The sequence below is a fragment of the Oppia nitens genome, unplaced genomic scaffold (genome assembly GCF_028296485.1).
Source record: "Oppia nitens isolate AA-2021 unplaced genomic scaffold, nextdenovo-longstitch-racon4-pilon3 scaffold2_pilon_pilon_pilon, whole genome shotgun sequence".
NCBI lineage: Eukaryota > Metazoa > Arthropoda > Arachnida > Sarcoptiformes > Oppiidae > Oppia > Oppia nitens.
Genome location: NW_026533210.1, coordinates 8,042,519 through 8,070,000, shown reverse-complemented (window position 1 = coordinate 8,070,000; position 27,482 = coordinate 8,042,519). Strand labels below are relative to the sequence as shown.

Sequence of the window (27,482 nt, the reverse complement as noted above, 5' to 3'; positions counted from 1 at the left end):
TGAGTTTACATGTACTTCAAATGTTTGTAACTCTTTTTTTTGGTGTTAACTACTACTACTACTACCACTACTACTACAGGTGATAATAGAGACAGTCATTATAATAATGGTTATAACAAATAATTTATAGATTTCATTATAATTAATGATTATATAAAACGATTTTCGTGTTTATTATTTAACTGCTTCAACGTGATCATTGTGTGTGCGCTAATCATTGAAAAATTACTCAATTATTTATATAAAATTATTATTTATAATATATACACCGTATATTATAGTAAAATTTATATATACATAGTATATTTACCGGTACTTTATATTAATAATATATTTTTTTCATATGAAATTATTTGTATAATGTATATAATGGTAGTTGATAGTCAGTTATAAACATATATATATTTTTTGAAATAATTAGTAGAAAACATTAAATAAATTACATAAAAAACAAATTTTATGTATATTTTCTTATTATGAATATTAATATTTATTAATTAAATAATAATTATAATTTATAAGTCAAATAAGTTAAACTGTTATTTTGTTATTATTGTTGTTGCTAATGATTTTGATAATGGATATTGAAATAAAATTGTTTATTAATTAAATTATGAAACATTCTCAAAATAAAGTCTAGTATATTAATTTTTGTTGTTGATGATTATTAATTATAATACAATAAATGTATACATATTATTTAATATTATTTTAAAAAGTATATACCTTATACAGTTATATAAATTATTTAACTTACTATAACAAATATATTTTTTTAATTGATACATATAAATTATAACTATATATAAGTTAATTTTATAGTAAATATAATATTTCTAAACTACAAAATATTATTTGCATTAAATTTGCAATAACTTTAACTATATTATTATATATTTAAAAAATTGTAACTACGATACAGTACAGACCAAATACATTTACAATTTCAATTAAAAGAGATCAAGTAAAACATCAATAGTATATACAGTAAATATCTATCTAATTATACATTCAATATTTATATTAAGTTATAAATAACTACAGTATTATTGGTAGAAAAAAATATAACACTTATGATTTAATCTGTTAATTTGTTTGAATGTTATTTTACTTTTTTTTTGTTAATGACGTTACAGTATATTTTGTAAATTATAAATAAATTACTAAAATAACAATTTCGTTTATATTTAGTATTTTATGTTTATTTTTAGTATTTTGTTTATTTAAAAAAAATTCTATAATTTAAAAATTGATTATTAAAACTCTTATTTGACAGATATTACAGTATTATAACTGAAAATAACATATTGTTTAACTTATTTATTAATTAGGAATTAATAATTTAATTACTATATTATTGATTTAAATTTACAATAATAAATATTAGAATGATTTATTATAACTAACTTTACTTTTTGTTCAATAAAAATAATTTATACTAAATAATTAACAAATTACAATATTTTTATATATAAAATAAAAACAAAATAAAAAACTTTTTGTTTGGTTTTATGTATAAAATTTTATTTTATTTTTTTCAAACAAAAAAATCCACTTTTTCGACTACTAATAATTTTATATTGTTGTTGTGGGAACCAATTGTGTTTGCTTTACGTAAATCAATTTATGGTATATAAAAAAATAAAATTAATTAAAAATGATTAAATAGTATAATAATAATAATGCGTATAAATACTGTATATAATTTATGGTATATATTATATAATATATACAGTATATTATGTATGCGAGCCTTAAAAGATGTTTACCATTTTTTTTAAATGAGAGAAATTTATTAATTATATTCAAACACATTAATAGTGAATACAATGTTGATAATAATAAAATAATATTAATAATAGTATACATATAACAATAAAAACAACAATAATTTATTATAGCATAGTGTGTGTGTGTGTGCATTGTGTTTAAATACATGACATTTCAAACAAAATAATAGTATGTATGTATATTATGTGTTGTTTAAGTCGATATTAAAATAAAGTAAAAATAAATTAAAATTAGTATTTTGTGCATAATTTTGAGGCATTTATTAATAGATTTTATGTTTTTCAAGTATTGCTAATTGAGAGTCAAGTCTCTAAAACCTAAATCTTTGTGTTTCCATAGATATATACATATAGTATATTATTCTGTATTATATTCTGTATTAGATATTATTAGTTGAATCCAACAATGTTTGACTTTTATGCTGATATTAAATATTAAAAATATTATTTTTATTTTTTTTACTTATTATTTATTATCATAATTGAACTGAAATTATATATATATATATATATACATATATATAATACATTATTTTAATTTATAAATAATACAGTACATGGCCTTAAGATGATTGTAATTAATATATAAGAGATTTTTATTTTATTATTTTTTTGGAAAGAATATTCTTTGACATTTAAAATTATATTTTAATAATAATAATGTATAAAAAATTAAATTTATTAAATTTTATTTTCAACAAAAATGTTTAAACTATTGTCATTAATTATAAATTAGTTAAATTAATGTATTATTCTTAAAAAGTCGTTATTTTTATACTATTGTATCAACAAAATCATATTATAAAATATAAATCTCTTTCAAAAATCAATTATGTCTAAAATCAAATCGGTTTTAAAAACATTTATTTTATATAACAAATTGTTGTTATATAAAGAGGTAAACACTCCGTGACGTTATATATCTGTCCGCTTAATACCTGTGTTACGGTTGATGTCATTTTTATTTAGTTATCAATGAAAACAGTACTATAATATTATTATTATTATCATGAGCTATGATATTATCATCAAAAAAATATTTTTAAAATAAAAATAGTTATTACTTAAATTATAATCATATAAATTTGTAATGAATTTACTGTAATAATAATATTATTATCAGATTATTGTTTAATAATGTAAACATTGATTTGACATTGATTTAAATATCAAATGTATGTTTTCTTAGTTAAATAAATATTAAGATTTTTAAAAATAATTTTTTGAATAATAAATGTAAACATCAATTATTAATTATGTAAAACAAATATTTTTACATAAAAATTACCAAAAAATAAATAAATAAATATTTAAATTTCTTGAACCCCTCCCACACACTTACACATGAAAAGGGCTTACATATCACACACACAAAAACATGACTTTATTTTTATGATATAATTTATCTTTTATATATACACTATTTATAAATGTCTTTAATGGACATATAAAAAGAAAGAGATTTTTTTATATTATATTTATGATAATATTAACAACATTTTTATCCCAAACTTCCCATATTTTACGGAAATGATAAGCTTATAAATAATATCAACAAACATACTATACACATATATATTTATATATATATATAATATTTAATATATTATTTTATGTTGAGTGGCATTTATGTAATATAAATATTTAATAATATAAAAATTAACATTTGATATATATATTTTTTAACCACCATTAATCTGTCAATAGAATCGATAACATTATTATTATTTAAAAGTATAACTATACAATATTTATTATATATATTTCATCAATTATAATTTAAATAATAATAAGTATATACTGGTAAAAAACAATAATTTAAATAATAATGGTCTGTATACTAATAATAATGATAAGTAAAATATTTTTAAACATATTATTAACAATAATTAAATTGTTTTTAAGTATAAACAATACTATCAATATTAATATATTGTATATAGAAATTGTATTTATAATAATTTTATAAAATATCAATATAATATACCAAAGTCTAATAATAAATATATTGATGTATAAATAATATAATTTCATTGTATTGTATAATATATTATTAAATTATTAGTTTATAAGTCTCTCTTTGATATAAAAAACACTACAATTCTTTGATTTAATGCATTAATAATATAAGTTTAAACTGAAATTTAATCAAATGTTTTGGGTCAACAACATGTGTTGAATCATAAATTTTATTTATTTATGTCTCAAAATACACTGAAATGCATTCATAATATATGAAAATTGAGTCACAAATATGGATAGATATTTATTATCTTATATATAGCATTAAAAAACATACCATAAGTTTCACACCATAACTTTGAGTATAGATTTTATTACATTTAATATTTTAATCATAATATAAATATAAGTCTATTTTTACTTTCAAAATTTTGGTAATATATATATATATAATATTATTGTCGACAAAAATAATAGCATAATAAATATAATGATTTTATTTTGCGATATTATTGTATATCAACTTTAAATAAATTTTCAAAAAATAAATAATAAAATATTTATGAATAGAGTATATGTGAGTATATAATTAAAAAAATTTTTTAATTATTATAATTACTTTAAAAATTTATTTTAATTAATATTTAAGCAAAATTTAAATAAATTAAATTTATTACTTAATTAATGTTCTATACAAAAAAGGTTAGTATCATTTAAATACGTTTATAGATAATAGGTTAAGTTAATAATTTAATTAAATTAAAATAATTAATTAATAAAAATAACGTTATCTTATTTTCATTGTTATTTAAGGATAATATATAAAAAATATAATAATTGGATTAAAATTACAAAATGTCAGGTATTAAAAACAATTTTAACATTTTATTTCCATTATTTATTAATCTAATTATACAGTACAATAGTATATAAAAAATAAATTATTATCAAAATACTATAATAGTAAGCAGTTTTTATTTGATAAAAAATAACTAAATGCTAACATTTAGTTTCCTTAATTAAGTCGAGACTTTTATGAGAAAACTCTAAAGTATTAATTAGTATTTAAATGACAACTATTTTTTAATGAAATAAAGCTTAATTTTATATAAATCAAGTAAATATTTTTTAAAATGTATATACAGTTAAAAAACACAAAATTTGATGATTCTATGACCCAATATATGTTGAGTTCATACGATATACAGTATATATATAAATATAAATGTAAACTACATTTATTTGCTTATAGTTTTATTTATTTCCTTTTTTCTGGTCGATAAAACAAATGTAAAATCATATGATGAGACAAATACATCAATACTTGTATAAATATATATACATTTATAAGAATTGTGGCAAATGTTGTTTAAAGAAATAGGAGATATGATATAAGAGAGAGAGAGAGAGAGAGAGAGAGAGAGAGAGAGAGAGAGAGAGAGAGATCAATGTTAAGTGTGTGAGCATTTGAATTGATGAGTAAAAAACTTTGGCTATAAATAGACGACAAACCGAAAAAAGTAAAGAAATCGTGAAAACATTTTGTATTATATATACAATATTTATTTCGGTCTAAACTCTGCATTTTGTAGACAAATAACAATTTGTTTTGAAAAATGTTTTTAAAATATTGTGACATATACTGTACTTTACTGTACATATAATATAATATACAGTATATATCTACTGTATGTTGTTGTTCACTACAATTGTATCATATTTTATCTGTCTTATTGATTCAATATTGTAAAGTGTGTACATACATACATACATACATTCATACATACATACATACATACATACATACATACATACATACATACATACATACATACATACATACATATATACACTTTTGAATTATTATGCATTTGAAGCACTTTAATTATGTAACCATTGATATATGTTTGTGATATATTATATACTGTATATATTTGAGATAAAAAATATTGTAATTTTTCAATTCTTGTGTTGTTATTATTATTGTTTTACAATTTTTTTGGTCTGTCTTACAATAGCCTAATATATGCCATGTTTTTTGTCCGATTCTCAACAGCTTTGCAAATATTGTACACAAAAAATAGATATTATATGAAAACAAAAACTGTCACAATATTCTTGTTTGCGGTGCTCTCTCTCTCTCTCTCTCTCTCTGTGTGTGTGTGTGTGTGTCTATCTATCTGTATTGTTGTTATGTTTCATGTGTTGTTTTTTGAAAGGAGAGCCAACATTGGATGGATGGCCAGCAAAGATGAGAGAGAGAAAGAAAGAAAGAGAAAGAGAGAAAACACTTACAATTGTTATATAAGTCTTGAGATTTTTTCTACTGTATATTTTTAGAGAGTAGATGTCCAGCTAAAAGCAATATATATATATATAAGTCGATAATATGTTTGCCCTCAACCCTAAAGCTTATAAATGCTTGAAAATAGAGACACAACACAAAAAAGTACAACAAAATCGATATTTACAAGACCTCATAGTTTCTCGAGTTTATACCGTATATACTATACGACTACCAGTTATTTTGGCCAATAAAAATCAACTTCACTTTTGATATATATAATAGTATATAAATTATATAAAAATTATTTTATTCATATTATATATATATTACTGCATTCATCAAATCATATATTATATATAATACAGTAAAAGGAGTCATTGTTTTAAGTATCTATCGATTAAATAATTAATTATAAAACAGTTTGTATATATATCATATATATCACTATATATATCATGAGATTTTTGTTTAAAATATGTGAAAATAATTAAATTTTAATTAATACAAAAAAATGTTATATACAGCAATATATTATATCAACTCAAAAATATTTTAGCTTGATTTTTACAAACAGAAAACTCTAAGCCATTATTATTTAGTATGTATTTTGCAAATTTAATATGTTTTATTGTAAATACAGTATACCCTACCGTACTGTATGTAGTAATATACTATAAAAAAATGTTGTTTAGTTTATTTTAAAAAGCATAATACCTATTTTTACTTTCAAAAAAATATATGCCGTATTTTTTTAAATTGCAAATTGTTTGCAAGTTTTTGTACTTTATTTTGTTGCTTCTCTAAAATATAACAAAATTTAAATTTTATATATACTATGTGAATATACTGTATATAAATTTATACACATCTAACAAAATGTTATGACTAAATATATGCCATAAATTATTAAACGCATAATTAGTCCTAAATATAAAAGATTTTTTCCTATAAAACGGCTGTTTGTCAAAAAAAAAAGTTTATAATGTATTTTTATGTATATTTATATATATACTGTATTCATTGAATATATAAATATATTGATTTGATGTGACTTAGAAAATAAAACATCTCTTGACATAACGTATAGTATATTATTTAATATATTATCAATTGATGTTCAGATTATTTTTTAAACAATAAAAATGATTTTTTTATTATCATTAAATTTCTATGATGCTATTAGTATCATTCAAAATAGATTATGTCAAATTTTTAAGTAATATTTATTATATCAATATATATATATATATAAACTCATTTACAAATTGTTTGTCACAATTGCCCCAAAATCTATTTTTCATTTTAATGAATATTCATAAAAATAAAAACAAAATTATATAATTAAAATGATATTTTTATTACAACATTATATTTTAAGTAAAAAAATATTAAACACACAATATATACTGTATATAGTTATACATATATGATATGAGATGCTATTTACAATGACATAAAACATATTCAACATAATTGATGCTAATGCATATATATATATATACCAATGTTAAAAATTATTTTGAAAAAAACAATTTAAGTTTATAATTACCCATTAAATTATATGATAATTACACTAATATATAAAAACTATTTTAGTTAAAGTTTTTTTTAAGTCAATTTGATTTTTTGTAATTTAAAAATACTTTCAGTTAGCTTTAAATTTCTTTTTTAAAAAATAGAAAAACAACAATTGTTAGCACACTTTCAATAATATTCAAACATTTGTTTGTTTGTTACAAAAATTTTACATTTTTCACTTTCACTTTTTCCAGTATTTACTACTGTAATGCTATTATACATGTATTATATATAAATATCGGTATATTGTATTATATAGACATTGTTAGATAAAAAAAATAGAAAAAAGTAAATTTACTATCACGAAAAAATTGTTTATTTTTTAAAAATAAAATAAAAGGAAACTAAAATATATTAAATTCTTAAGGTTTAAATAAAATGGGATTAAATGAAACGTAAAAATATCTGTTGAATTTAATTTAAATCTTTAAAATCAAATAACTAGTGAAAGGGAGAGAAAGAGAGAGAGAAAGAGAGAGAGAGAGAGAGAGAGAGAGAGAGAGAGAGAGAGATTCTTGTTGTTTATAATTGACTTCACTATCTGTAAACAAACTCTTGAAAAAAACTAGACTAATGAAACACAAACATAAAAATATATATAATATATATAAGAAACGGATATTATTAGTCAAAAAAAAAGTTTTGTCGTTACTATTTTTAGTGCAAAAAATTTTAATCATGTAATTAAAATCGCAAATAAAATCCAATAAGAGAATTGTGTTAAACATTAAATTTATTGATTGCAAAGTTGATACCATATATTATATATAATTTAATATATATTTACAGTATATAAATATACATAAAAGTAAAAGTATATAATAAAATGTTAACATCAAAATCGCATAAATAAACTATACAGTTGTATACAAAACAAACTAATCATATTCAATTATAAAATATCTATTAAAATATTTTATTTTGAAAATAATTATTTGTAAAAATTAATTTTAATTAATTTAGCTTTATTAATATTTTTTATTAATAATAAAAAATTAAAAGCACACTACATTGTAACAATGTACTGTATATAAATATTTATTTAAATATCTTTAATAAAATTTCTTATCAAACAAATAAAAATAGCTATTATATCATAAAATTAACACGACTCGATAATAATGATATTTATTTATTTAATAACTTAAAAAATATTTATTATTATAATGTCATTATTATAAGTAAATTATATTTTGTTTAACAACTTTGTTTTTTCATTCCTAAATTACTAGATTTTACAAAAATTAGATTTTATAAATAATTAAATATTTTGCTAAAAAAATAATTTATGTAATATATTAATCAAAATAAAATTTAAATTTGCCAAATATTTTTCGTTGACATATTTAGCTCTGTATTGGTATAAATAGTTTTGCAATTGGGTGTATATATATATATATATATATATATATATAAATATTATATATAATGTCATACGCTATCTTTACTAGTATTTTATTAATAAGTTATCCCTTATTATTATTTTTTCTTTTTTTTTGTTTTTTGTGGACATTTACGGCACAAAACCCATACACTATATAGACATAAATATAACGGTGGAGTTTGTATTGAATTTATTATCTCAATATACTGTGTATTACCGCAACTCAGAGAGAGAGAGAGAGAGAGAGAGAGAGAGAGAGAGCCATATAAAGGTGTGGCACACATGATATGTCTTTTCACTGATACATCTCTTTAGTATTATATCTAATAGCCATAGCTTTTCAATATATATATATATATATTTATATTGATATATACCATAAATATTATATATATCTGACACTAATCTCTCTCTCTCTCTCTCTCTCTCTCTCTCTCTATTTTGTTGTATTATTTATTCAAAACTACATCCTTTTAAAAATGTATACATAAATTGCATTATACTCTATATATATATGAAGTATAAATTTTTGCAATTATTAAAAAGGATAAAGTTATTAATATATACAAAAAAATTATTATTTTTTATATTAAAAAGTTATTAAACCTATTAACTATGACATTAATATTTAAACAGATTAAATAATATGTTTAAATTAATTAGATTTTGTTATGTGTGTGTATGTGTGTCTACAATAATAATTATATATATTTTTAACTAAAAAATTTAACATTAAATAATTTTAATAATGCATTATATATATTCTACAATGCAATTTATATGATATTTTAATGGTTTATTATCAATAATTTATTATTTTACTATAATACTGTAATATTATTATAAATTATAATATGATGATCAGTGTTATATATTGTAGTATAGTTTAATATTGCTTATTTATCTATTGATTAATATAAATTAATATAAAATACATTATAATAAAAATCTGCAATTGTTATTTAAATTATGTTAAGAGTATAAATGTTTATTATTCTCTTATATGTTTGACATTGTTTGACATATTTAAGATTATAAATGTAAATTATTTGTACTACTATTTGTCTACTTTTTTAATATAATAATTATTATATTAATATATTTATTTTTACTTAAACAAATTAGTGCATTAACGTTAATAAAATGTTATCTAAAAATAGCACATAATATATATATATATATACAGTATGTTATATATATTGTATATCATATAATATAAACTTTTCATTTTTGAAATGTATATATAAATTATGAATTATAATAATAATATTCTCTAGATATTAATGTTAAAGTGATTCATATATTTAATGTTTTTTCTCTCTCACTCTCTCTAGAATTATTGCTTCGGAAATATAATATTTTTCACATATAATAAACTATATAAACATTACACAAAACTACTGTTTAATAAATAGTGTCACAAATATAGCACTGTTTCTAAATTTAGCAAATAATTGTATGAATGAACTCATTTTTAGGGTCACTTTAAATGTAATGCATTCCTCCCATTGTGTTATATATATATATTAAAAGCAATAGTTATTTCATTGCTATTCAACATTTTGTTCGCTATTCATATGAATTTGAAAGTTCACAGAATATTCTGTATTATATATTCTATATATAAACACAAATATTGTGTACAAAATAATATTTGTGTCACACATACTGTGCGTATATATATATATAATCATATATACATTTATATGATTGAGTTATTTTTAACTCAATTTATTAATAGAAATAACATTTTTATTTAGTTCTTTATACTTTTTTTATTTAACATATTAATTATTAATATATGACATTATTTGCTGCAATTTTTTGAATTAATTTTTAAAATATTGATTACATTGCATAAATGCAATTTATATTGTTTATTATTATATTGTACAGTATATACAGTATAAATTTATATATATATATTATACATATATAGGTGCAATATTATACCGGATATATTTTTATGATGTCAATTTTTATTAAAATTTAATAGATAATTTATTAGAAAAATTAAAAAAAAATTTTCTCTATATTTTTTAATCTCTAGTGCAACAAAATTATTATTCATATGTAGTAAATGTTTAAATCAAAATGTAAGATACATTTATGTTATGAGTTTGCATGAAATATAAATATTCTCTTATTTAATCCGATTTAAAGTTATATATATATATAAATAATATACAGTATATTGCTAACAGAATATTTATATAAAAATTTATTTAAAAATGACTAAAAATAAAATCATTATTTTAAATGATTTATAACATTCAATGGCTCTAACATTAAACTAAACTCAAACACATTTGTTTGGATAAAAACACTTCAAAAACTCAATGACATTTTCCTTTCATTTAAAGTTAAAATATAAATTATATATAAGTTATATATATACACACTATATATGCAGTATTTAAAGTATTTTAATTAAGAGAAATACAGTATATTTAAATAATTTTCTTGTTATATAATATAATATTTGAAATGATTATGAAATACATGTATCGTTCATTATATAGCATAGAGTATATAAATATACTTTCTTTTTATTTCTAAATTAAGAGCCCAGAAAAATATTTGATAAAAACATTTTCTTTCAAAATTAATTAATATATTGAAGTTAAGGAAAAAAGTTAAACTAATATAATAAAAGTCAAATATTTGCCTTCAAGACAACCAAACAAAAAAATATAAAACAATTGTATGTAATGTAAGCAATGGATTAAACATAAAAATATTACTAACTTTAACAGGAAAATAAATGTTTGACAAAAAATTTAATATTAATAATAATAATAATAATAATAAAATACACTTTAGTTATAATTGAAACAATTATTAAAAATTAATTCTAATAATAATGTATTAATTTATATCTTTAAAAAATATAAAGATATTTTAATTTTAAATTTTGTTTTCAAACTGTATATTATGAATATTATTATTTATTGAGTGCTGATATGCTGTTTATATATTTTTGTTATTTTTTTATTAAATTAAAAAACTATTAATTTTTATTAAAGATAAAACAATTTTTGTAAATAAAATAATACATAATTAAATATTATAATAATATACTGTATATACAATGTTAGCACACCTGAGCAACAAATGATCTTTTTTTCTTTCACTTATAAATAGCTAATAGTTTAGTATTTATCAATTGTCTCAATAAGGAGTATTGGTATACTGTGTATATAATAAATATAATATATATGTATATAATGTGAATAGCGTTTGGTTTTTATCACACGAAACACTTTTTTCTCTCTATTTTTTCTTTTGTAATGATTTCACTCTTATTTCCCACAATAAGCTGGCTTTCAATGAAATCAATGAAAAATTATTTATATAACAAATTGAATTGAATTTCATTTTGAATGCATGAATAATGACACTCTATTTATGGTTTCACACACACACACACACACACACACACACACACATATATATATATATATATATATACCAGTATTGTTCACATAGTTTTCCACAATTTTTTATGGTGTGGTTTCTTGTGTGTAAACGAGCAATACATTCAAGTATTTTCCATATATACTAATACTTTTCAATTTGCACATCGCATGCAATTGTACTGCAAATATAAATTTATATATATATATATATATATATATATATATATATATATTATGTATGTATAACATATAACAAATGTATTATATATATATATATAAGATCTGTAATTTTATACAGACACACGTTATATACTATATGTGTATATAAGTATAAACTAAAAATCTTTGTCTAACATAATATATAAAACAAAATAGTTATCATTTTCTGTTTGTTTTGTGTTTTGAACAATATATATGTGCAGCTTTTAAAACAGGTTTAGGGGGTTGTCTGTCAAAATGTATACCAAATTTTGTCACTCATAGAAATACACGTGAGACCAATTTTAAATGAAACAAAAATAAATACATACATATTATACATACTGTACATAAACACAATTATTTGGCATATGATTTGTGACAATTTTTGTGTGTCTATATATATAGGGAATATTCTTAAACAATATTATATACAGTATATATACTATATAGGTATATATATCCAGAATATATATCATATATTATTTTAAAAGATAGACTTTTATTTAAGTCTCTTTACGTTTGTTTAGAGACTTAAAAAAGTTTATTTCTATTGAATACTATTTCTATATCGTCGTTGTTGTGTTTTTGTTGTTTTTTAGCATAAATTGTTTAGTCATAAAAGTCATGCATTTTTTTCTGTCCATTATTTTGATTCACTATCTGCTTGTTTGTTGTGTTATATGTTATATGCTATAAACTTGTTTGTTATTGTATTGAAATAATAATAAAAAACTTTTTGTTTTCTTTATTGATTTTTAAGCAAAAATAAAAAACACGATTATATACACAAAATATAACTTCAAAATAATATTATAAATATATAAAAATACAATTTTGCTGACTCTTCATACTAGTAAAAATACTATATATATACACACTGTATATATATATATATATATATATATATATATATATATATATATATTATGCAATTATGTTTAATAAAACAACTAAAAATTAATTAATTAATTTTTAGTTTTATATAATTTAATTATTATATCTAAAGTGTACAGTAATATACTGTATACACTTACACTGTGTGCAAAATTTTATAACTATTGCATTTTACATTTTTTATACAATTTTTTACATATGATTTAAATTTGAATATAATTTATAATTTTACAAATATAGATACATTTTTATATTGTATATCAATAATTGTAAATCTTGCAATTTCACTATATAATGTTTTTAAAAAAATGAGTATGATTTAAAATAAATGCAATTTTATGCAAAATTAATGCAACATTTTTCATATAAAAAATATATATTATATATATATATATATAATCTGTTTGCTAACTCATAAACAATTTTAAGTCAAAAATATTATATATATATCTAACACCATATGATGGACCTTTAATACGGCAATAATACAGGGCTTAGACTTTCTATTTTTAAACACACAATCAATAAAAATTTTTGACATTATTAAAATATATTTTTAAGATTAAAATTTTTACACAAATAGCTTGCAATATAGCTTAGACAACAGCAACAGAAAAAACAATTGGTTTAATTTGGCAAATGTTTGATATGTCTAAACGTTTGTTTATGTTTTGTTAAATACAATTTCTATAATGTATACCGTAATGCAATTATAATATAATTTATGTGCTAAATATTTATATATTTATTTTATAACTTTTAAGTATACAGTATCTATAATAAACTATACAGTATATTGATATATAGGGATAAACATTTATTTTAGGATTTTAAGCAGCTTTTTGAAAAATATATAAAGAATTTTATCAAAACTAAAAAAATTTGTTCTTAAAAATTGATCACAATTTTGTTTGAGACCTACCAGTGCTTGACTTAAAGGCAAGCAGTAGTAGTAGTAGTCAGTCTGTTAGTCAGTCAGTCAGTCACTGATATCATAAGTGGCACTAATTCTAATGGAAAAAGCATTACATAAGGAGATGGATGTGTAGACAACCAAAGAGAGAGAGAGAGAGAGAGAGAGATATTGATCCAACCATTTCTGAGGCAAGGATTTCAAGTTTAATTGCTTTTATAGCACACAGTTTTACAGTATGTGTGTGTCATAAGACTCTTATGTCTATCTAAACATTACTAACACAACCAAAACCTGTATTTTTTAAAGCCCTGTACACCACTAGTATCTGTAGTACAATATGTGTGTTTGACTCCATTAATGGCATAAAAATATTATCAAAGAAAAAAATTGTAAAAAACTGTTAGTCACTGTAAAAATAGTGATCAGTTACTACTGTAATGGCATTATTGGTACACTAGAGCACAGACCTATCCAAATGTGTTTTCTCCTCTAAGACATTGTATGCTATACTAAGACATTATCTCTTTTCAATTGTATGTGTGTGTTGTCTGCATGGATGAGCTGTCCTCCTGTCTTAACTAATAAATTTCTTAATTATTATAAGTTTATTGTGTTAAACATTTTTGTAGATATATTATATATATATATATACAGTACTGTACACTGTATTTAGATTAATATAATAACCCAAATATAATTTATTATAAACAAATTTAGTATATACTGTATATAATTTACAGTATAAACTGCTTACTAAAATCATAATGAAAATAAATTATTTTTAGATAATTACAATTTGTTTTTTTTTTGTTTTAAATGAATGAATAAAATAAAAAACAAAACATAAAATAATTTATTTAATTTACTTAATTAAAACTAAATAAATTAGATTTACACTTGTCTTATACATATAGACAAAAAACAACTATAAATATCTTTAAAATTAAGTAAATAGTAAATTAAAGTATCATTTCCTTTTATTTAATGTATAATATGATACTTATATAAATATTTGATACTTATATATATATATATACTGGTAGAAAGAGAGAGAGAGAATAAATATTTTATATAATTTTTATATATACAGGTATATATATACAGTATATATAAAAGACTTTATCACAAGTTTAGATATTTAGCACAAAATTACTTTTCAAATACATATCTACAGTATATTATATAGTTAGATATGATTGAGTATATAAAAAAAATGATTTCAAATAGTGTATAAACTTATATATAATGCTATAAAATTGCCTAAAAAATTTATTTTATTGTGAATTTATTTAAATGTAAATATGTTTGGAAAGTAGATCATTACTACTAGTCGACGAAAACATATCGTAAAATGCTTTTCAAAAGAGAGTGGAGGAGTGTTGTGTGTGTGTGTGTGTGTGTGTGTGTTAGTGATGAGCATAATATTACTGAAATTGAGAGTAAAAATGCTGAGAAACCTTATGGAAAGTGTGGGAAGTGTGTGTATATTATGTGTGCGGTAACGGTAACTAAGTTTTGGATGCCTTTTTCCCAATGATTATGACTTAACATTTACTTTAGATATCATAGACTTTTTACATCAATAGTATTAAGTAAATACAAAAAAAAACTTTGTGGCATTTGAGTAGTGAGGAGGCAGTTACTCACTCACTCACTTGCTCTGTGATATATTGATATATGTACTGTATATACAGTTTATATACTATATAAATGGATTTTTATGTATTGGATATTAAGAGACAAATTTCAGCTGCAATTCATTGAACAGTCGGTTTTTTCCTCTACAGAACTGACAGTAAGTAATACACAAAAAATAAAGAGTATATATAATATGATTTGAAAATCATTGCTATTGAGAGACACCAATAAAGAAACCTCCATTCATACGATTACTTCAACATTTCAATCAAACATTTATATTTTTGGTGTTGTTTTTTATAAAGGAATTTTTTTCAATGAAAGAGAGAGAGAGAGAGAGAGAGTAAAAAAGTTCACAATCTCTGCCCTGTATTTTGTATGTTAAGAGTCTTGACTCAAGACATAGAGAAAGAAAGAGAGAAAATAAATCAATAAGTTTTGCTAAATTATAAATTAAATAAAAAAGCGTAAAAAGAGAAATATATGTCTGAATAATCAATTCAACTGAAAAATATGCAAATTATATACCAGAGAGAGAGAGAGAGAGAGAGAAAGAAAGAGAAATTTTGTTAAATTTTAAAATTAATTTCCAATTCTTTATGATATTTTTCAATATTAAATATCTTGCGAGAAATTCAAATACTATATTAAAAATATTTACTTTATTAATATATTACTTTAATATTCGTATTAAGTAAAAAAATCAATTTCTTTAAACTTTAGTTAATAAATTTGTAATTATAAAAGTAAATATAATTTTTTAAACATATTTAGATAAGAATATAGTGTATGAAAATTAAACAAACAAACAAAAAATAAATATAAATATATAAAATACGTGTCATATGATTTAGATAACATTAAAAAATGAGTTTTTATTTACTATATATTTTATTTAGTATGAATATTGCAGCATATAATTTATAATATAAAACAGTTAAGCTATTATGCAATAAATTTCATAAAAATATTTTTAAAACATAATTTTATTAATGTTTAATTTAAATTAAAAAAAATTGTTTACAACATGCATCAAATATTTCATATAATATTTGTGTTTTAATATAATTTATATTTTTTGACAATTATCTTATATTTTTATTAATTTATATATATATATATATTGCTTTGATTTATAAAATAACTTTAAGTTAAATACTAATTATTATTATTAATTTCATTAAAAATTATCACTAATCAAAAATAATATTTTAATTTTGCATATAAAAAATAATAACAAACACATAAGTTATTTTAATATTAATATTAGTTTTTTAAATAAAAAAATATCAAATAAATATCTTAAAACACAAAATTTGAAAACATTTCTTATTACAAAAATCTTAAAACTTTTTATTTTTCATTTACAATATTTTAAAAAACCATTCAAAAAAATTTATATATAAAGATTAAATTTTATAATAAATTATTTCTATCCAATTTTATTTTCATAGAGAAAAAATCTATAGAGAGAGAGAGAGAAAAAGATAGATCAATAAATATAAAAAATAAAGTTTATTATAAAAAATTGAACAGTTGAAAATTGTTGCTATAATACTACAGTAGATAGTCGTATAAAAGTTTAAATTAATTATTTTAGGCATCAATTGCAGCCTATTATATTGAACTATAAATTAGTATTATATATATATATATATATATCTATATATTAGTTTTCAAATCCTTAGAGACTAAACGAGAGGATAACTACACAACAAAAAAAGGACAATTCATTAGTTGGACAGCAGAAGCAAAAGCACAGTTAGCTTTTTCATGTCTTTTCTGTTATTACTGTACTGTACAGCTATTGAGCTTTACTGCAAAAAAATATTTGCATCAATATATACTGTAGTTATATAATAATAATAATAATAGTGATAATAAAAATAATAATAACTAAACTAACAATTTATTTGTGATAAGTAAAACTCAGCCCTAAATTGCTTTAACTATTTTCCAATTTGATTCATTAACATAGATAAGCGTAGAGAAACTACAGATAAATAGTATACTAAATATAGCAAACACAGAGAGAAAGAAAGAAAGAGAGAGAGAGAGAGAGAGAGAGAGAGAGAGAGAGAGAGAGAGAGAGAGAGAGAGAGAAAGATCCACATTTTTTGGGAGCAAAAAATAGACTAATTTAATATTAAGGTCTCATATATACAGTATATTATATGATATAAATATCTGGTATATTGTCCAGACTTTCATCATATATTTGAAACACTATTGTTATGGTGGCTAACATTTGCCTAACGTATCATCTTTCACCCGCCCATTGATCACCAATTATTTGTCAAACATATATTTTGACATCACATCAACCAATACAATATTGATATATATCATCAAAATAATTTATATCTCTTTTTTTTGTTAGTAATAGTTATGTTAGTTTGTAGTCAATCGCTGATATCTTATTGTCGGCAGTTTTTTTTGATCAAAATATTTCAGTAAAAAAATAAATAAATACATTATTATGTATTAAATATAAAATATATTATTTATGTTTTTTTCTGTTCAGTGACAACATATAAATGGGGTTTTTGTTAGGCAAAAGATTATATAAGACAAGAGAAAGTGAGAGAGAGAGAGAGAGAGAGAGAGAGAGAGAGAGAGAGAGAGAGAGAGAAGATATACTATATATGAAACAGATTATCAATCATTTTAGTGCCAATAATGGGCAAACATATAGCACTGGGAGTTTGGCCTACTCAATGATAACTGTGTGTATGTGTTATATGGCTATATATATTGCCGACTAAAACAGTGAATAAAGATATATAAACCTTATCAAGTGAGGGAGAAAAGGGAGCACATGGATGTGATTCAGGGAACAGTATGTACAACGTATATGTGCTTTATATCAAAGATTTAGTTCATCAAATCTTTCTAACATTAACTTTATGAGTGAACAGAGCATAGATATACATTTATACTCATATATATATATATATATATATATATATATATATATATATATATATATATATATATATATTTGGTGACAACTACTCAGACCTATTTATAAAGTAATATATTTTTAGTACTGCTGTCATCATCCAGTTTAGTGGTACAGTAGTAGTTGACTGAACATTAAAACTTATGTTCAAATAAACAACAAAATATAGCACTAAATAATTGATTTGCTTAACAAATACACACATCGAGTCCAGACATTTCTAACTAATTGCTTATATTTTTATATATGTTTTACAAAAGTTTTCTTATGAGTAAGTGTTTTGATAATACAGTGCAATACAGTGCACTTGTATTCAACAAAACTGTATTGGATTGAGATATAGAAGTTTGCAATAATAATATTATATATATATATATATATATTATTAATTTTTATTATCTTAATATCTTTTAATATTTTAAACTTATATTATATAAAGTAATATAAAAATTTTTATTAAAGTATTTTGTACCGGGAAATGAAAAATAATATTTTTATTAAATATTTAACACTCATTTCAAAATATTATAAATAAATGTTTAGTAGTTTAATAAAATCAAATAAATTATTATAGATGTTATATAAATGACACATTATTTTCTAAATATATAACTTAAAAAAATATATAATTATTTTTAGCATATTTTAAAAAGTTGTTTTGTCTATATTATCATTTTAAAATACGCACACTAATGTCTACATAAAAGTAATTTTAAATTATTATTTATTTATTATATATATAATCATATAATTTTTACAGACATTTTTAATATCTATTTTATTACTTTTAGTTTTGTAATAAAAATACATATAGTAATAATAATAATAATATTATTATTATATTTAATAAAAAATTTAATATTAATAATGATAATAATAAAATTTTCTGGTTTTAAAACATATTAGATTATTTGTGTTGTGCTATATATAAGATGTTTTTACTAAAAAGAGGTTTTATGTTATATTAGATTAAAAATAGGCTTTAGACGTAAATATGTGCTTAAATGTCGTGTATATAATATAATAGATATTATATAATACACATATCAAATATATACCACATATAATTTATATATAATACTGTACTCATGAATGTATGCTATGAGACAAATATTAACAATAAATAATTTATATAAAAAAAGTTAACATATAAAGTGGCAACAAAAGTAAATAAATGTTAATTTGCTTGAAATGGACATAAAATACAGAGAGAGAGAGAGAGAGAGAGAGAGAGAGAGAGATGCTTTTATTTCTATTATTTTGTATTTATTTAATATATACTAAATTATATAATATATAATACATAGTATACATAATATATACTATGCTTAATATAGAACTTTATTAAATGGATGTATTTATATCATACAGTAGACCATGTAGTATATAATTGCAATAAATGTAACTTATATAAATCTATAATATATTTAATATCCATTTAGGAAACAATCTCAAAGAGAGAAAGAGAGAGAGAGAGAGAGAGAAAATCATTATTTCAATTATTCATTAAATTTATTAAATGCATCGCTATGTATATGAAAAACAAATTTAATGAATTTAAGTTTTAATCCTATAAGTTATAACATTGATAATAATAATAATAATAACAACTACTACTATTGTATTATAATGATGTCATTATTAGACTAAATATTATATCATATTAGTCTCTGGCAATAGTGTAATGAATATGTTGGTGACACGGGGTCTCTCTTTCTGTCTCTCTCTCCCTTTCTATCTCTTTCCCTCTATTAAGTCACTCTTAGTTTGTCAAACTGTCCAACATTTCTACTGGTTATCTCTCTCTCTCTCTCTCTCTCTCTCTCTCTCTCTCTCTCTCTCTCTCTCTCTCTCTCTTTCATTCACTAATAAATCAATTTGAAAGACCAGAAACTAGTTGTTATTTAGTACATCTCAATGCAAGATGTGATGCATCGATGACTTTCCATTGAATTCATTTACTCCTATCAAAGCCTCTGCAGTAGTCATCTATACATAACAAATGCAATGCAAACTTACTGTTAATATCGTGTCATTTGTTTATTATTACAGCTATTTATTGTTATTCCTGTTTCAATCAATCCGTAGATATATATATATATATATTAGTATATATATTGTGTTGATGTTATCTAATATATTAAATATTTCACTGTTTGACAACTAATTAATCCGATGCACATTTCAACAGTATTATATGTTACTACAGTATAAATATAATATAAATTTATATAATAACAATCATAAACTGGTAAATGGCTGTTAAATATTGTTTTTCTATTTTAAGTTAAATAGATAATAGAAATTTTTATAAATTAAAATATACAATATATACTAATATATATAAAAATTATATATATATATATTAATATATACTATATTTAGTATATAATTTGCATTTTTATTGCTGTATTGTGCGTCAAATTGTAATATGATTTTATCAAAACAAAATTTAATGGCAAAAAAATGCATAACAATTGCAAATATTGAATAACCATTTGTTAAAAGAGAAGTGGATAGCACTTGAATATAATATACACACTATATATATGAGCCAATTGTAGTGTTTTTCCCTTAGGGTTTCGCATATTTTTATAGATTTATACGTTAAAAGTATAAAAAAAACTTCCAATTTCCTGGCCTTATATATTTTATATAAATAAATAAATAAATTTATTTATATATATATCCAAATCAATTGCATTTATATTTTATCTCAACGAGTAATTCAAATTATTAAGTAATGCGATGGTGTTTATAACGACGACCAGTATTATAGCTTTAAGCGCTGAGTATAAAAATAGTATGGTTTATACATATCATATACTGTATATATATATATATATATATATATATTGACTAAACAGAATCGATTGGATATACCATTAGCTTATACCTAAAAATGTTAGTTAAAATTTTGTGCAAATATATGGTAAATAATATTATATAATATATAAATTATATACATATATATATATATATATATATATATACTGTATAATATACACGTACAGTATTTACTGAATATATGATAAACATGTGATGTCCAATAAATATTAATCTCAATCACTTAAGAGATGCTTATTGAAATGGCCAAATAATATTATTAATATTATTAATACATACAATAATAATAATAATAATATATGGGGTACTACTGTACATAGCATTATATTATTATTATTATATTTGATGGGCACTCATCAAATGAAAACCGCTATTTTTATGAGATTTGTATTTGTAATGTGTCTATAATAATGGTATACATATGTTATATACAATACTGTGTGTATATGTGTTTGAAACAAACAAAACAAATAAATATATAGATATTTATTCAATAATTGAGTGCCACCAATATTTTGTTTGTTTGTTTCTTCTAATCATCACTTTTGGTGTTTTTATTTAGAAATTTATTGTCAAAAAAGAAATAATAGCTGTAAATGAATTGATTGTAATTTTTTTTATCGTTGGTTTGCTTTTTGTCTATTGAATTGAGTGTTCATCCATATGTTATTTTTTGTTGGCCATTGAAAGCGTAATATTTTTGGACATCAAATAAATTTGGTGTTAAATCTTTTAGAAATAAATTCCTATTGAGGGTTGGGTTGTGCTGTGTTTTGTTGGATAATATTTAGCCAAACATTATAAAAGAGTATAAAAAACAATGAGAGAGAAAGAGAGAGAGAGAGAGAGAGAGAGAGAGAGAGAGAGAGAGAGAGAGAGAAAGTTGTTCTTCAAAACCTAATCATCATTTGAAGCATAACTATAGTATTAGTTTTTGTTTATTGTTATCATTGATAATGGTTTGTATGTGTTTGCTGTGTTAATTACAAACATATTTTTTGCCAATTCATCAATAGCATCCACATAAGTACATACATAAACACACACACACACACACACACACACACACACACACACACATACACACACACACATACACACATTATATATATATATATATATGTATATAAGTAATCTCATTGATGGCACACACCTAATGATATAATGTTAAAGTTGAACAACTTTTTATGATTATATATACACTGTTAGTATGTATTAAAGTAGTTCATTGCAACACTCGATAACTATTAAATATATAGAAATAATACTATTTGTTATTATACTGTAATACAATAATAACTTTCTATATTTCATATCAAATTTTATGTTTTTGTGTTTCAAATTTGATTTTGTCTTTTTTTATTGCTATATAAAAGACAAAAATAGTATTTAGTTTCCAAAGAGTTGTGTGTGTTTTGTTGTTGTTGTTCATCAAAATTATTATATACTTTATAATAATAATAATAAATAATTTTTTTAACAATAATAAAAAACAAGAGATATGTTTTATCAATTTTCAACAGATATTATATAATGAAGCGTAAAGTATATAAAATTTCAGTAATTTATATATATATTTCACTCTACTGTAAATTACAGTATATATATGGTATTAGCTACTTATTACGGGTACTTATAAAGCTATTTGATTTTACAATTGTTTTTAATTATATAATACTATTAAATATCTGTTTATTTTCACGAATTCCTGAAAGGAATACGTATATGCATTCTAAAAGTCTGTCCGTCTGTCCGTCTGTCTGTCCCACGAGGACATAGGTTCGAATCCAGGCTCCGCTGCAAAAATTTTTTTTGATTTTTTTTTTGATTTTTTTTTTGGTTTTTTTTCTTTTTTAAGTTAAGGAGATCGTATGGGAATGCTTTTGAAGCATTCTCAACTGTTTTTTTTATTTTTTTTTAATTTTTTCCTTTTTAAGTTAAGGAATTCGTGTGGAAATGCTTTTAAAGCATTCTCAACTGGTTTTTTATTATTATTATTATAGTTTTGTTAAAATATTTGTATATATTTAAAATATAATTAATTTAATATTAATACCGGAATACCATTTATTTTTATTAACATCAAAGTAAAGTTAATATTTAATAACTAATAATAATATATAAAAGAAATATTTATATACTATATATTATATTTAAACCAAACTTTACTGGTTGTTAACAGCAATTACTTGACTCAATGATACTTATGGCCCAACACTTATAACTACTATATTTATTGTAAAATTATTGAATATTATAATTGTATATCATTTTAATTAGTACTCAAAATTGTGTTAACATAATAATAATATTATTATTAATAATAATAATAGTCTATTACACAAAAATACAGATACAGACAAAAAATATAAATGAATATTCAATTGAATGGCATTAATAAAACTAGAGTTACAAATTAGAGAGCATTATATAAACATTACAGCATTAAAACAACTATTGATTAGAGTGTTATATATGTTTATCGGCTAAAAAATACTAAAAATATCAAATAATTTATGATAAAACTTGTCTAAAGCTTTTTTACCAGAATATTCTGTATATAGTAATCAGTTTTAGTGTATATATATATCTAGTTAATGTATTACACAGTTTATATATTATAAAAAGATTAATTTAATTTCATATGACACAGAAAACATATTTTGCTGACTATTTATACAAATTGATCTAATCATATAACGATCTAAACATTAATATATAAAAAACATACTTCATATTTACTATAACAGCAAAAAAAAAGTGTTATAATAATAAATAATAATTTTTCTAACAAGTATAATGTAATATATTTTTTGTAAATGTACTGTATGTAACACACACACAGACACACATAAACAAACAAACAAATACACACAAACAAATACACACACACACACACACACACACACACACACACACACAGACACACACACACAAACAAACACATACATACGTAAGATATTAGCTTTTTTGTTGAGTTCAAAACAAAATTATTGAACAATTATTATTGCATAAAAGTGTTACAAATATTTACTATTATATATATACAAAAAGCACGTGCACTCATAGATATGTGCACACATACTGTATATATATATACGTGTGATTAAGGGGACAGAGGTGGTGTGGGTGTGTATGTATGTATTTATTTTATGGATTATCTATAATTCACACTTACCAATGGTTGTCAATACAGTAGTAGCAAAATAGAAAGCTCCCGAAAATTTCCACTGAACCCCTGCTTTGTGGGGCACACTTTTGATGACAACTGTTGTCATTATTTTAAAATCCTCGTCACTTATATTATACTTTTTTTTGAGCATCTCTTCAAACGTATCCAATGCTACTCTTTGTTTATCTTCGTGTTCAGACTCTAGTGCGTCAAATATAGCGGCGCCGACCAACAGATAGGTGAATGTGCACACTATTAGACTGAGGGTCCGGATGTTCTGCCTTTTCATGGCAGAAGCTGGTGGTGTTGTTGTTGTTGTTGTCGATGGTAATGAACCCTCCCTTTTATAAACGCACACTAAAGCCTAAACAACTTAATAAAAAATATTTTTTGTGTGGGTATGATATTAGCAGTGATTCACGTATATTATCACTTCACTTATCACATAATATTTTTTCTATAAATATATATATAAATCTCAACTTTTTTTCTTTTTCACAATCATTATGTGTTTTTTAAGTGTTGTGTTGTCTATGAGTTGTGGGTATCACTTGTCTCTCATTTCTCTCACTCCTCACTCTAACTCATCGCTAATGCGAAATATTTTAGTCCATCTCTTTGAACGCCTGTAACTCAACTGAATGATAACGATATGATACTCAACACACACACACATCATGCATATAGACATAACATACATACATATATATATACTCTCACTCACTACCAACATATATAACACACACACACGCACTCATATAAAGCTGAGAGAGAGATTCAACACAAGGCTCTCCCATTCCTCTCTCTCTCTCTCTCTCTCTCTCTCTCTCTCTCTCTCTCTCTCTCTCTCTCTCTCTCTCTCTCTCTCTCTCTTACTTACACTCACTCACACATCAACTAAATTCTGGTCTAAATATTCTATAATATTCTGTGGGTGACGTCAACTACCATTCCTATGGCAACCCCTGTCTCCCTTTCCCTGTGTGTGTGTCTTGCTGTCCCTGTTCTCTATATTCTCCTGTTGAGAGAGAGAGAGAGAGAGAGAGAGAATGGTTGTGTGAAATATATATATATATATATATATAATTTTATGGTATATATATATATTATGACCAAAAGTGTACAGTATTATATAGTATGTACTGATGATATTTATTAAGAATATATTTATTTTTAATATTTAGTTATAAATATCAACAACAATAATATTTTATAGCATCACCAATGCATTAGTTTAATTTGCACTAAATTTAATTTTTGTAACATTTTAAAATTAAATACAATATAGCATTTTGTTGTAGACAGCAACATTAATAGTAATTATAATACTATTAATATAAACTAATAAATAAATATGCATTATAAAATTAGATTACAATTATTTTATGATATAAATATAATAATAATGATATTGTATTGCAATTGAAAATTTAAAACTGAGATTACGGACCAAAAAAATAAAAATAAGATTAACATTTAAAATGTTATTTTATTATTATTATTATTATATTGTATATATTGCATGATTTACAAATAACTAATTCTAGTTTATTTACAGTATAAGTATAGATTTTACTCTACAGTATATATACTTTATATATATATATATATATATATATATATATATATATATATATACAGTACTTTATATTTAGTATACAGAATATCTCATTAGTATTATATTCACATAGTGTTCACTACACGTAGCACTTGTATGTATGTATGTGTCTCAACAATAAATACAAAACTCAATTTTGAGTATCACTTTGTGATTAAACTTCCTGTTATGGCAGCTAAACATCGCTAAAATGAAGAAATGTTTTTTAAGGAAAATAATACCTTTAAATATATATATATATAATATATAAGGTGTTTGTCTGGTAGTCATCAAAAAACAATCGGTACCGAAATTTTTTGGGAATGAAGACAATTTAAAATTACTTATTTTTTAAATAAATCGAGATTAACAATAACCAGATTGCAATTTATAAATTTAAAAATAAAAACTAAAAATTTTGCTTAATTTAAAATTAAACATATGCACTGTTTATAAACAATGCTAATACTATTACAACTACTGTATATACTTAGTAAGCTAATTTTGCAATAATAAACAAAATTTAAAAGTTAACTAATTATTTGAGGATCAAAATAAAAGTTAAACACAACAATCTTGCATTAATTGCATTATACTATTGTAAAACTATTGCAATTTACTTAATGCGTTTAATTTAATTAAAATGTATAATTCATTTGATATAATATATATATATATATATATATATATCATATAATAGCGGACCATTAAAAATGTAATTTTTGTTTTATTTATTTATTTTTTTTAGTTGTTGTTAAAACTCATTGCTAGTAACGTTTGTTCAGAAACTTTTAATATAATATTACGTAAATATTATTATTATTATTATTTCATA

At 21.1% G+C, this 27,482-nt stretch overlaps 1 protein-coding gene across 1 annotated transcript in view; it reads right to left on the bottom strand.

Moving 5' to 3' along the window:
- LOC128955998 (two pore potassium channel protein sup-9-like) overlaps positions 1-25,437 on the bottom strand; it is a 51,174-nt gene extending 25,737 nt beyond the window's left edge. The window contains exon 1 of the mRNA XM_054301679.1: positions 25,057-25,437. Coding sequence (XP_054157654.1) covers positions 25,057-25,339 — 283 coding nt within the window. The 5' untranslated portion in view covers positions 25,340-25,437. The remainder of the gene's footprint in view (positions 1-25,056) is intronic.
- Between the last annotated feature and the right edge of the window lie 2,045 nt (positions 25,438-27,482).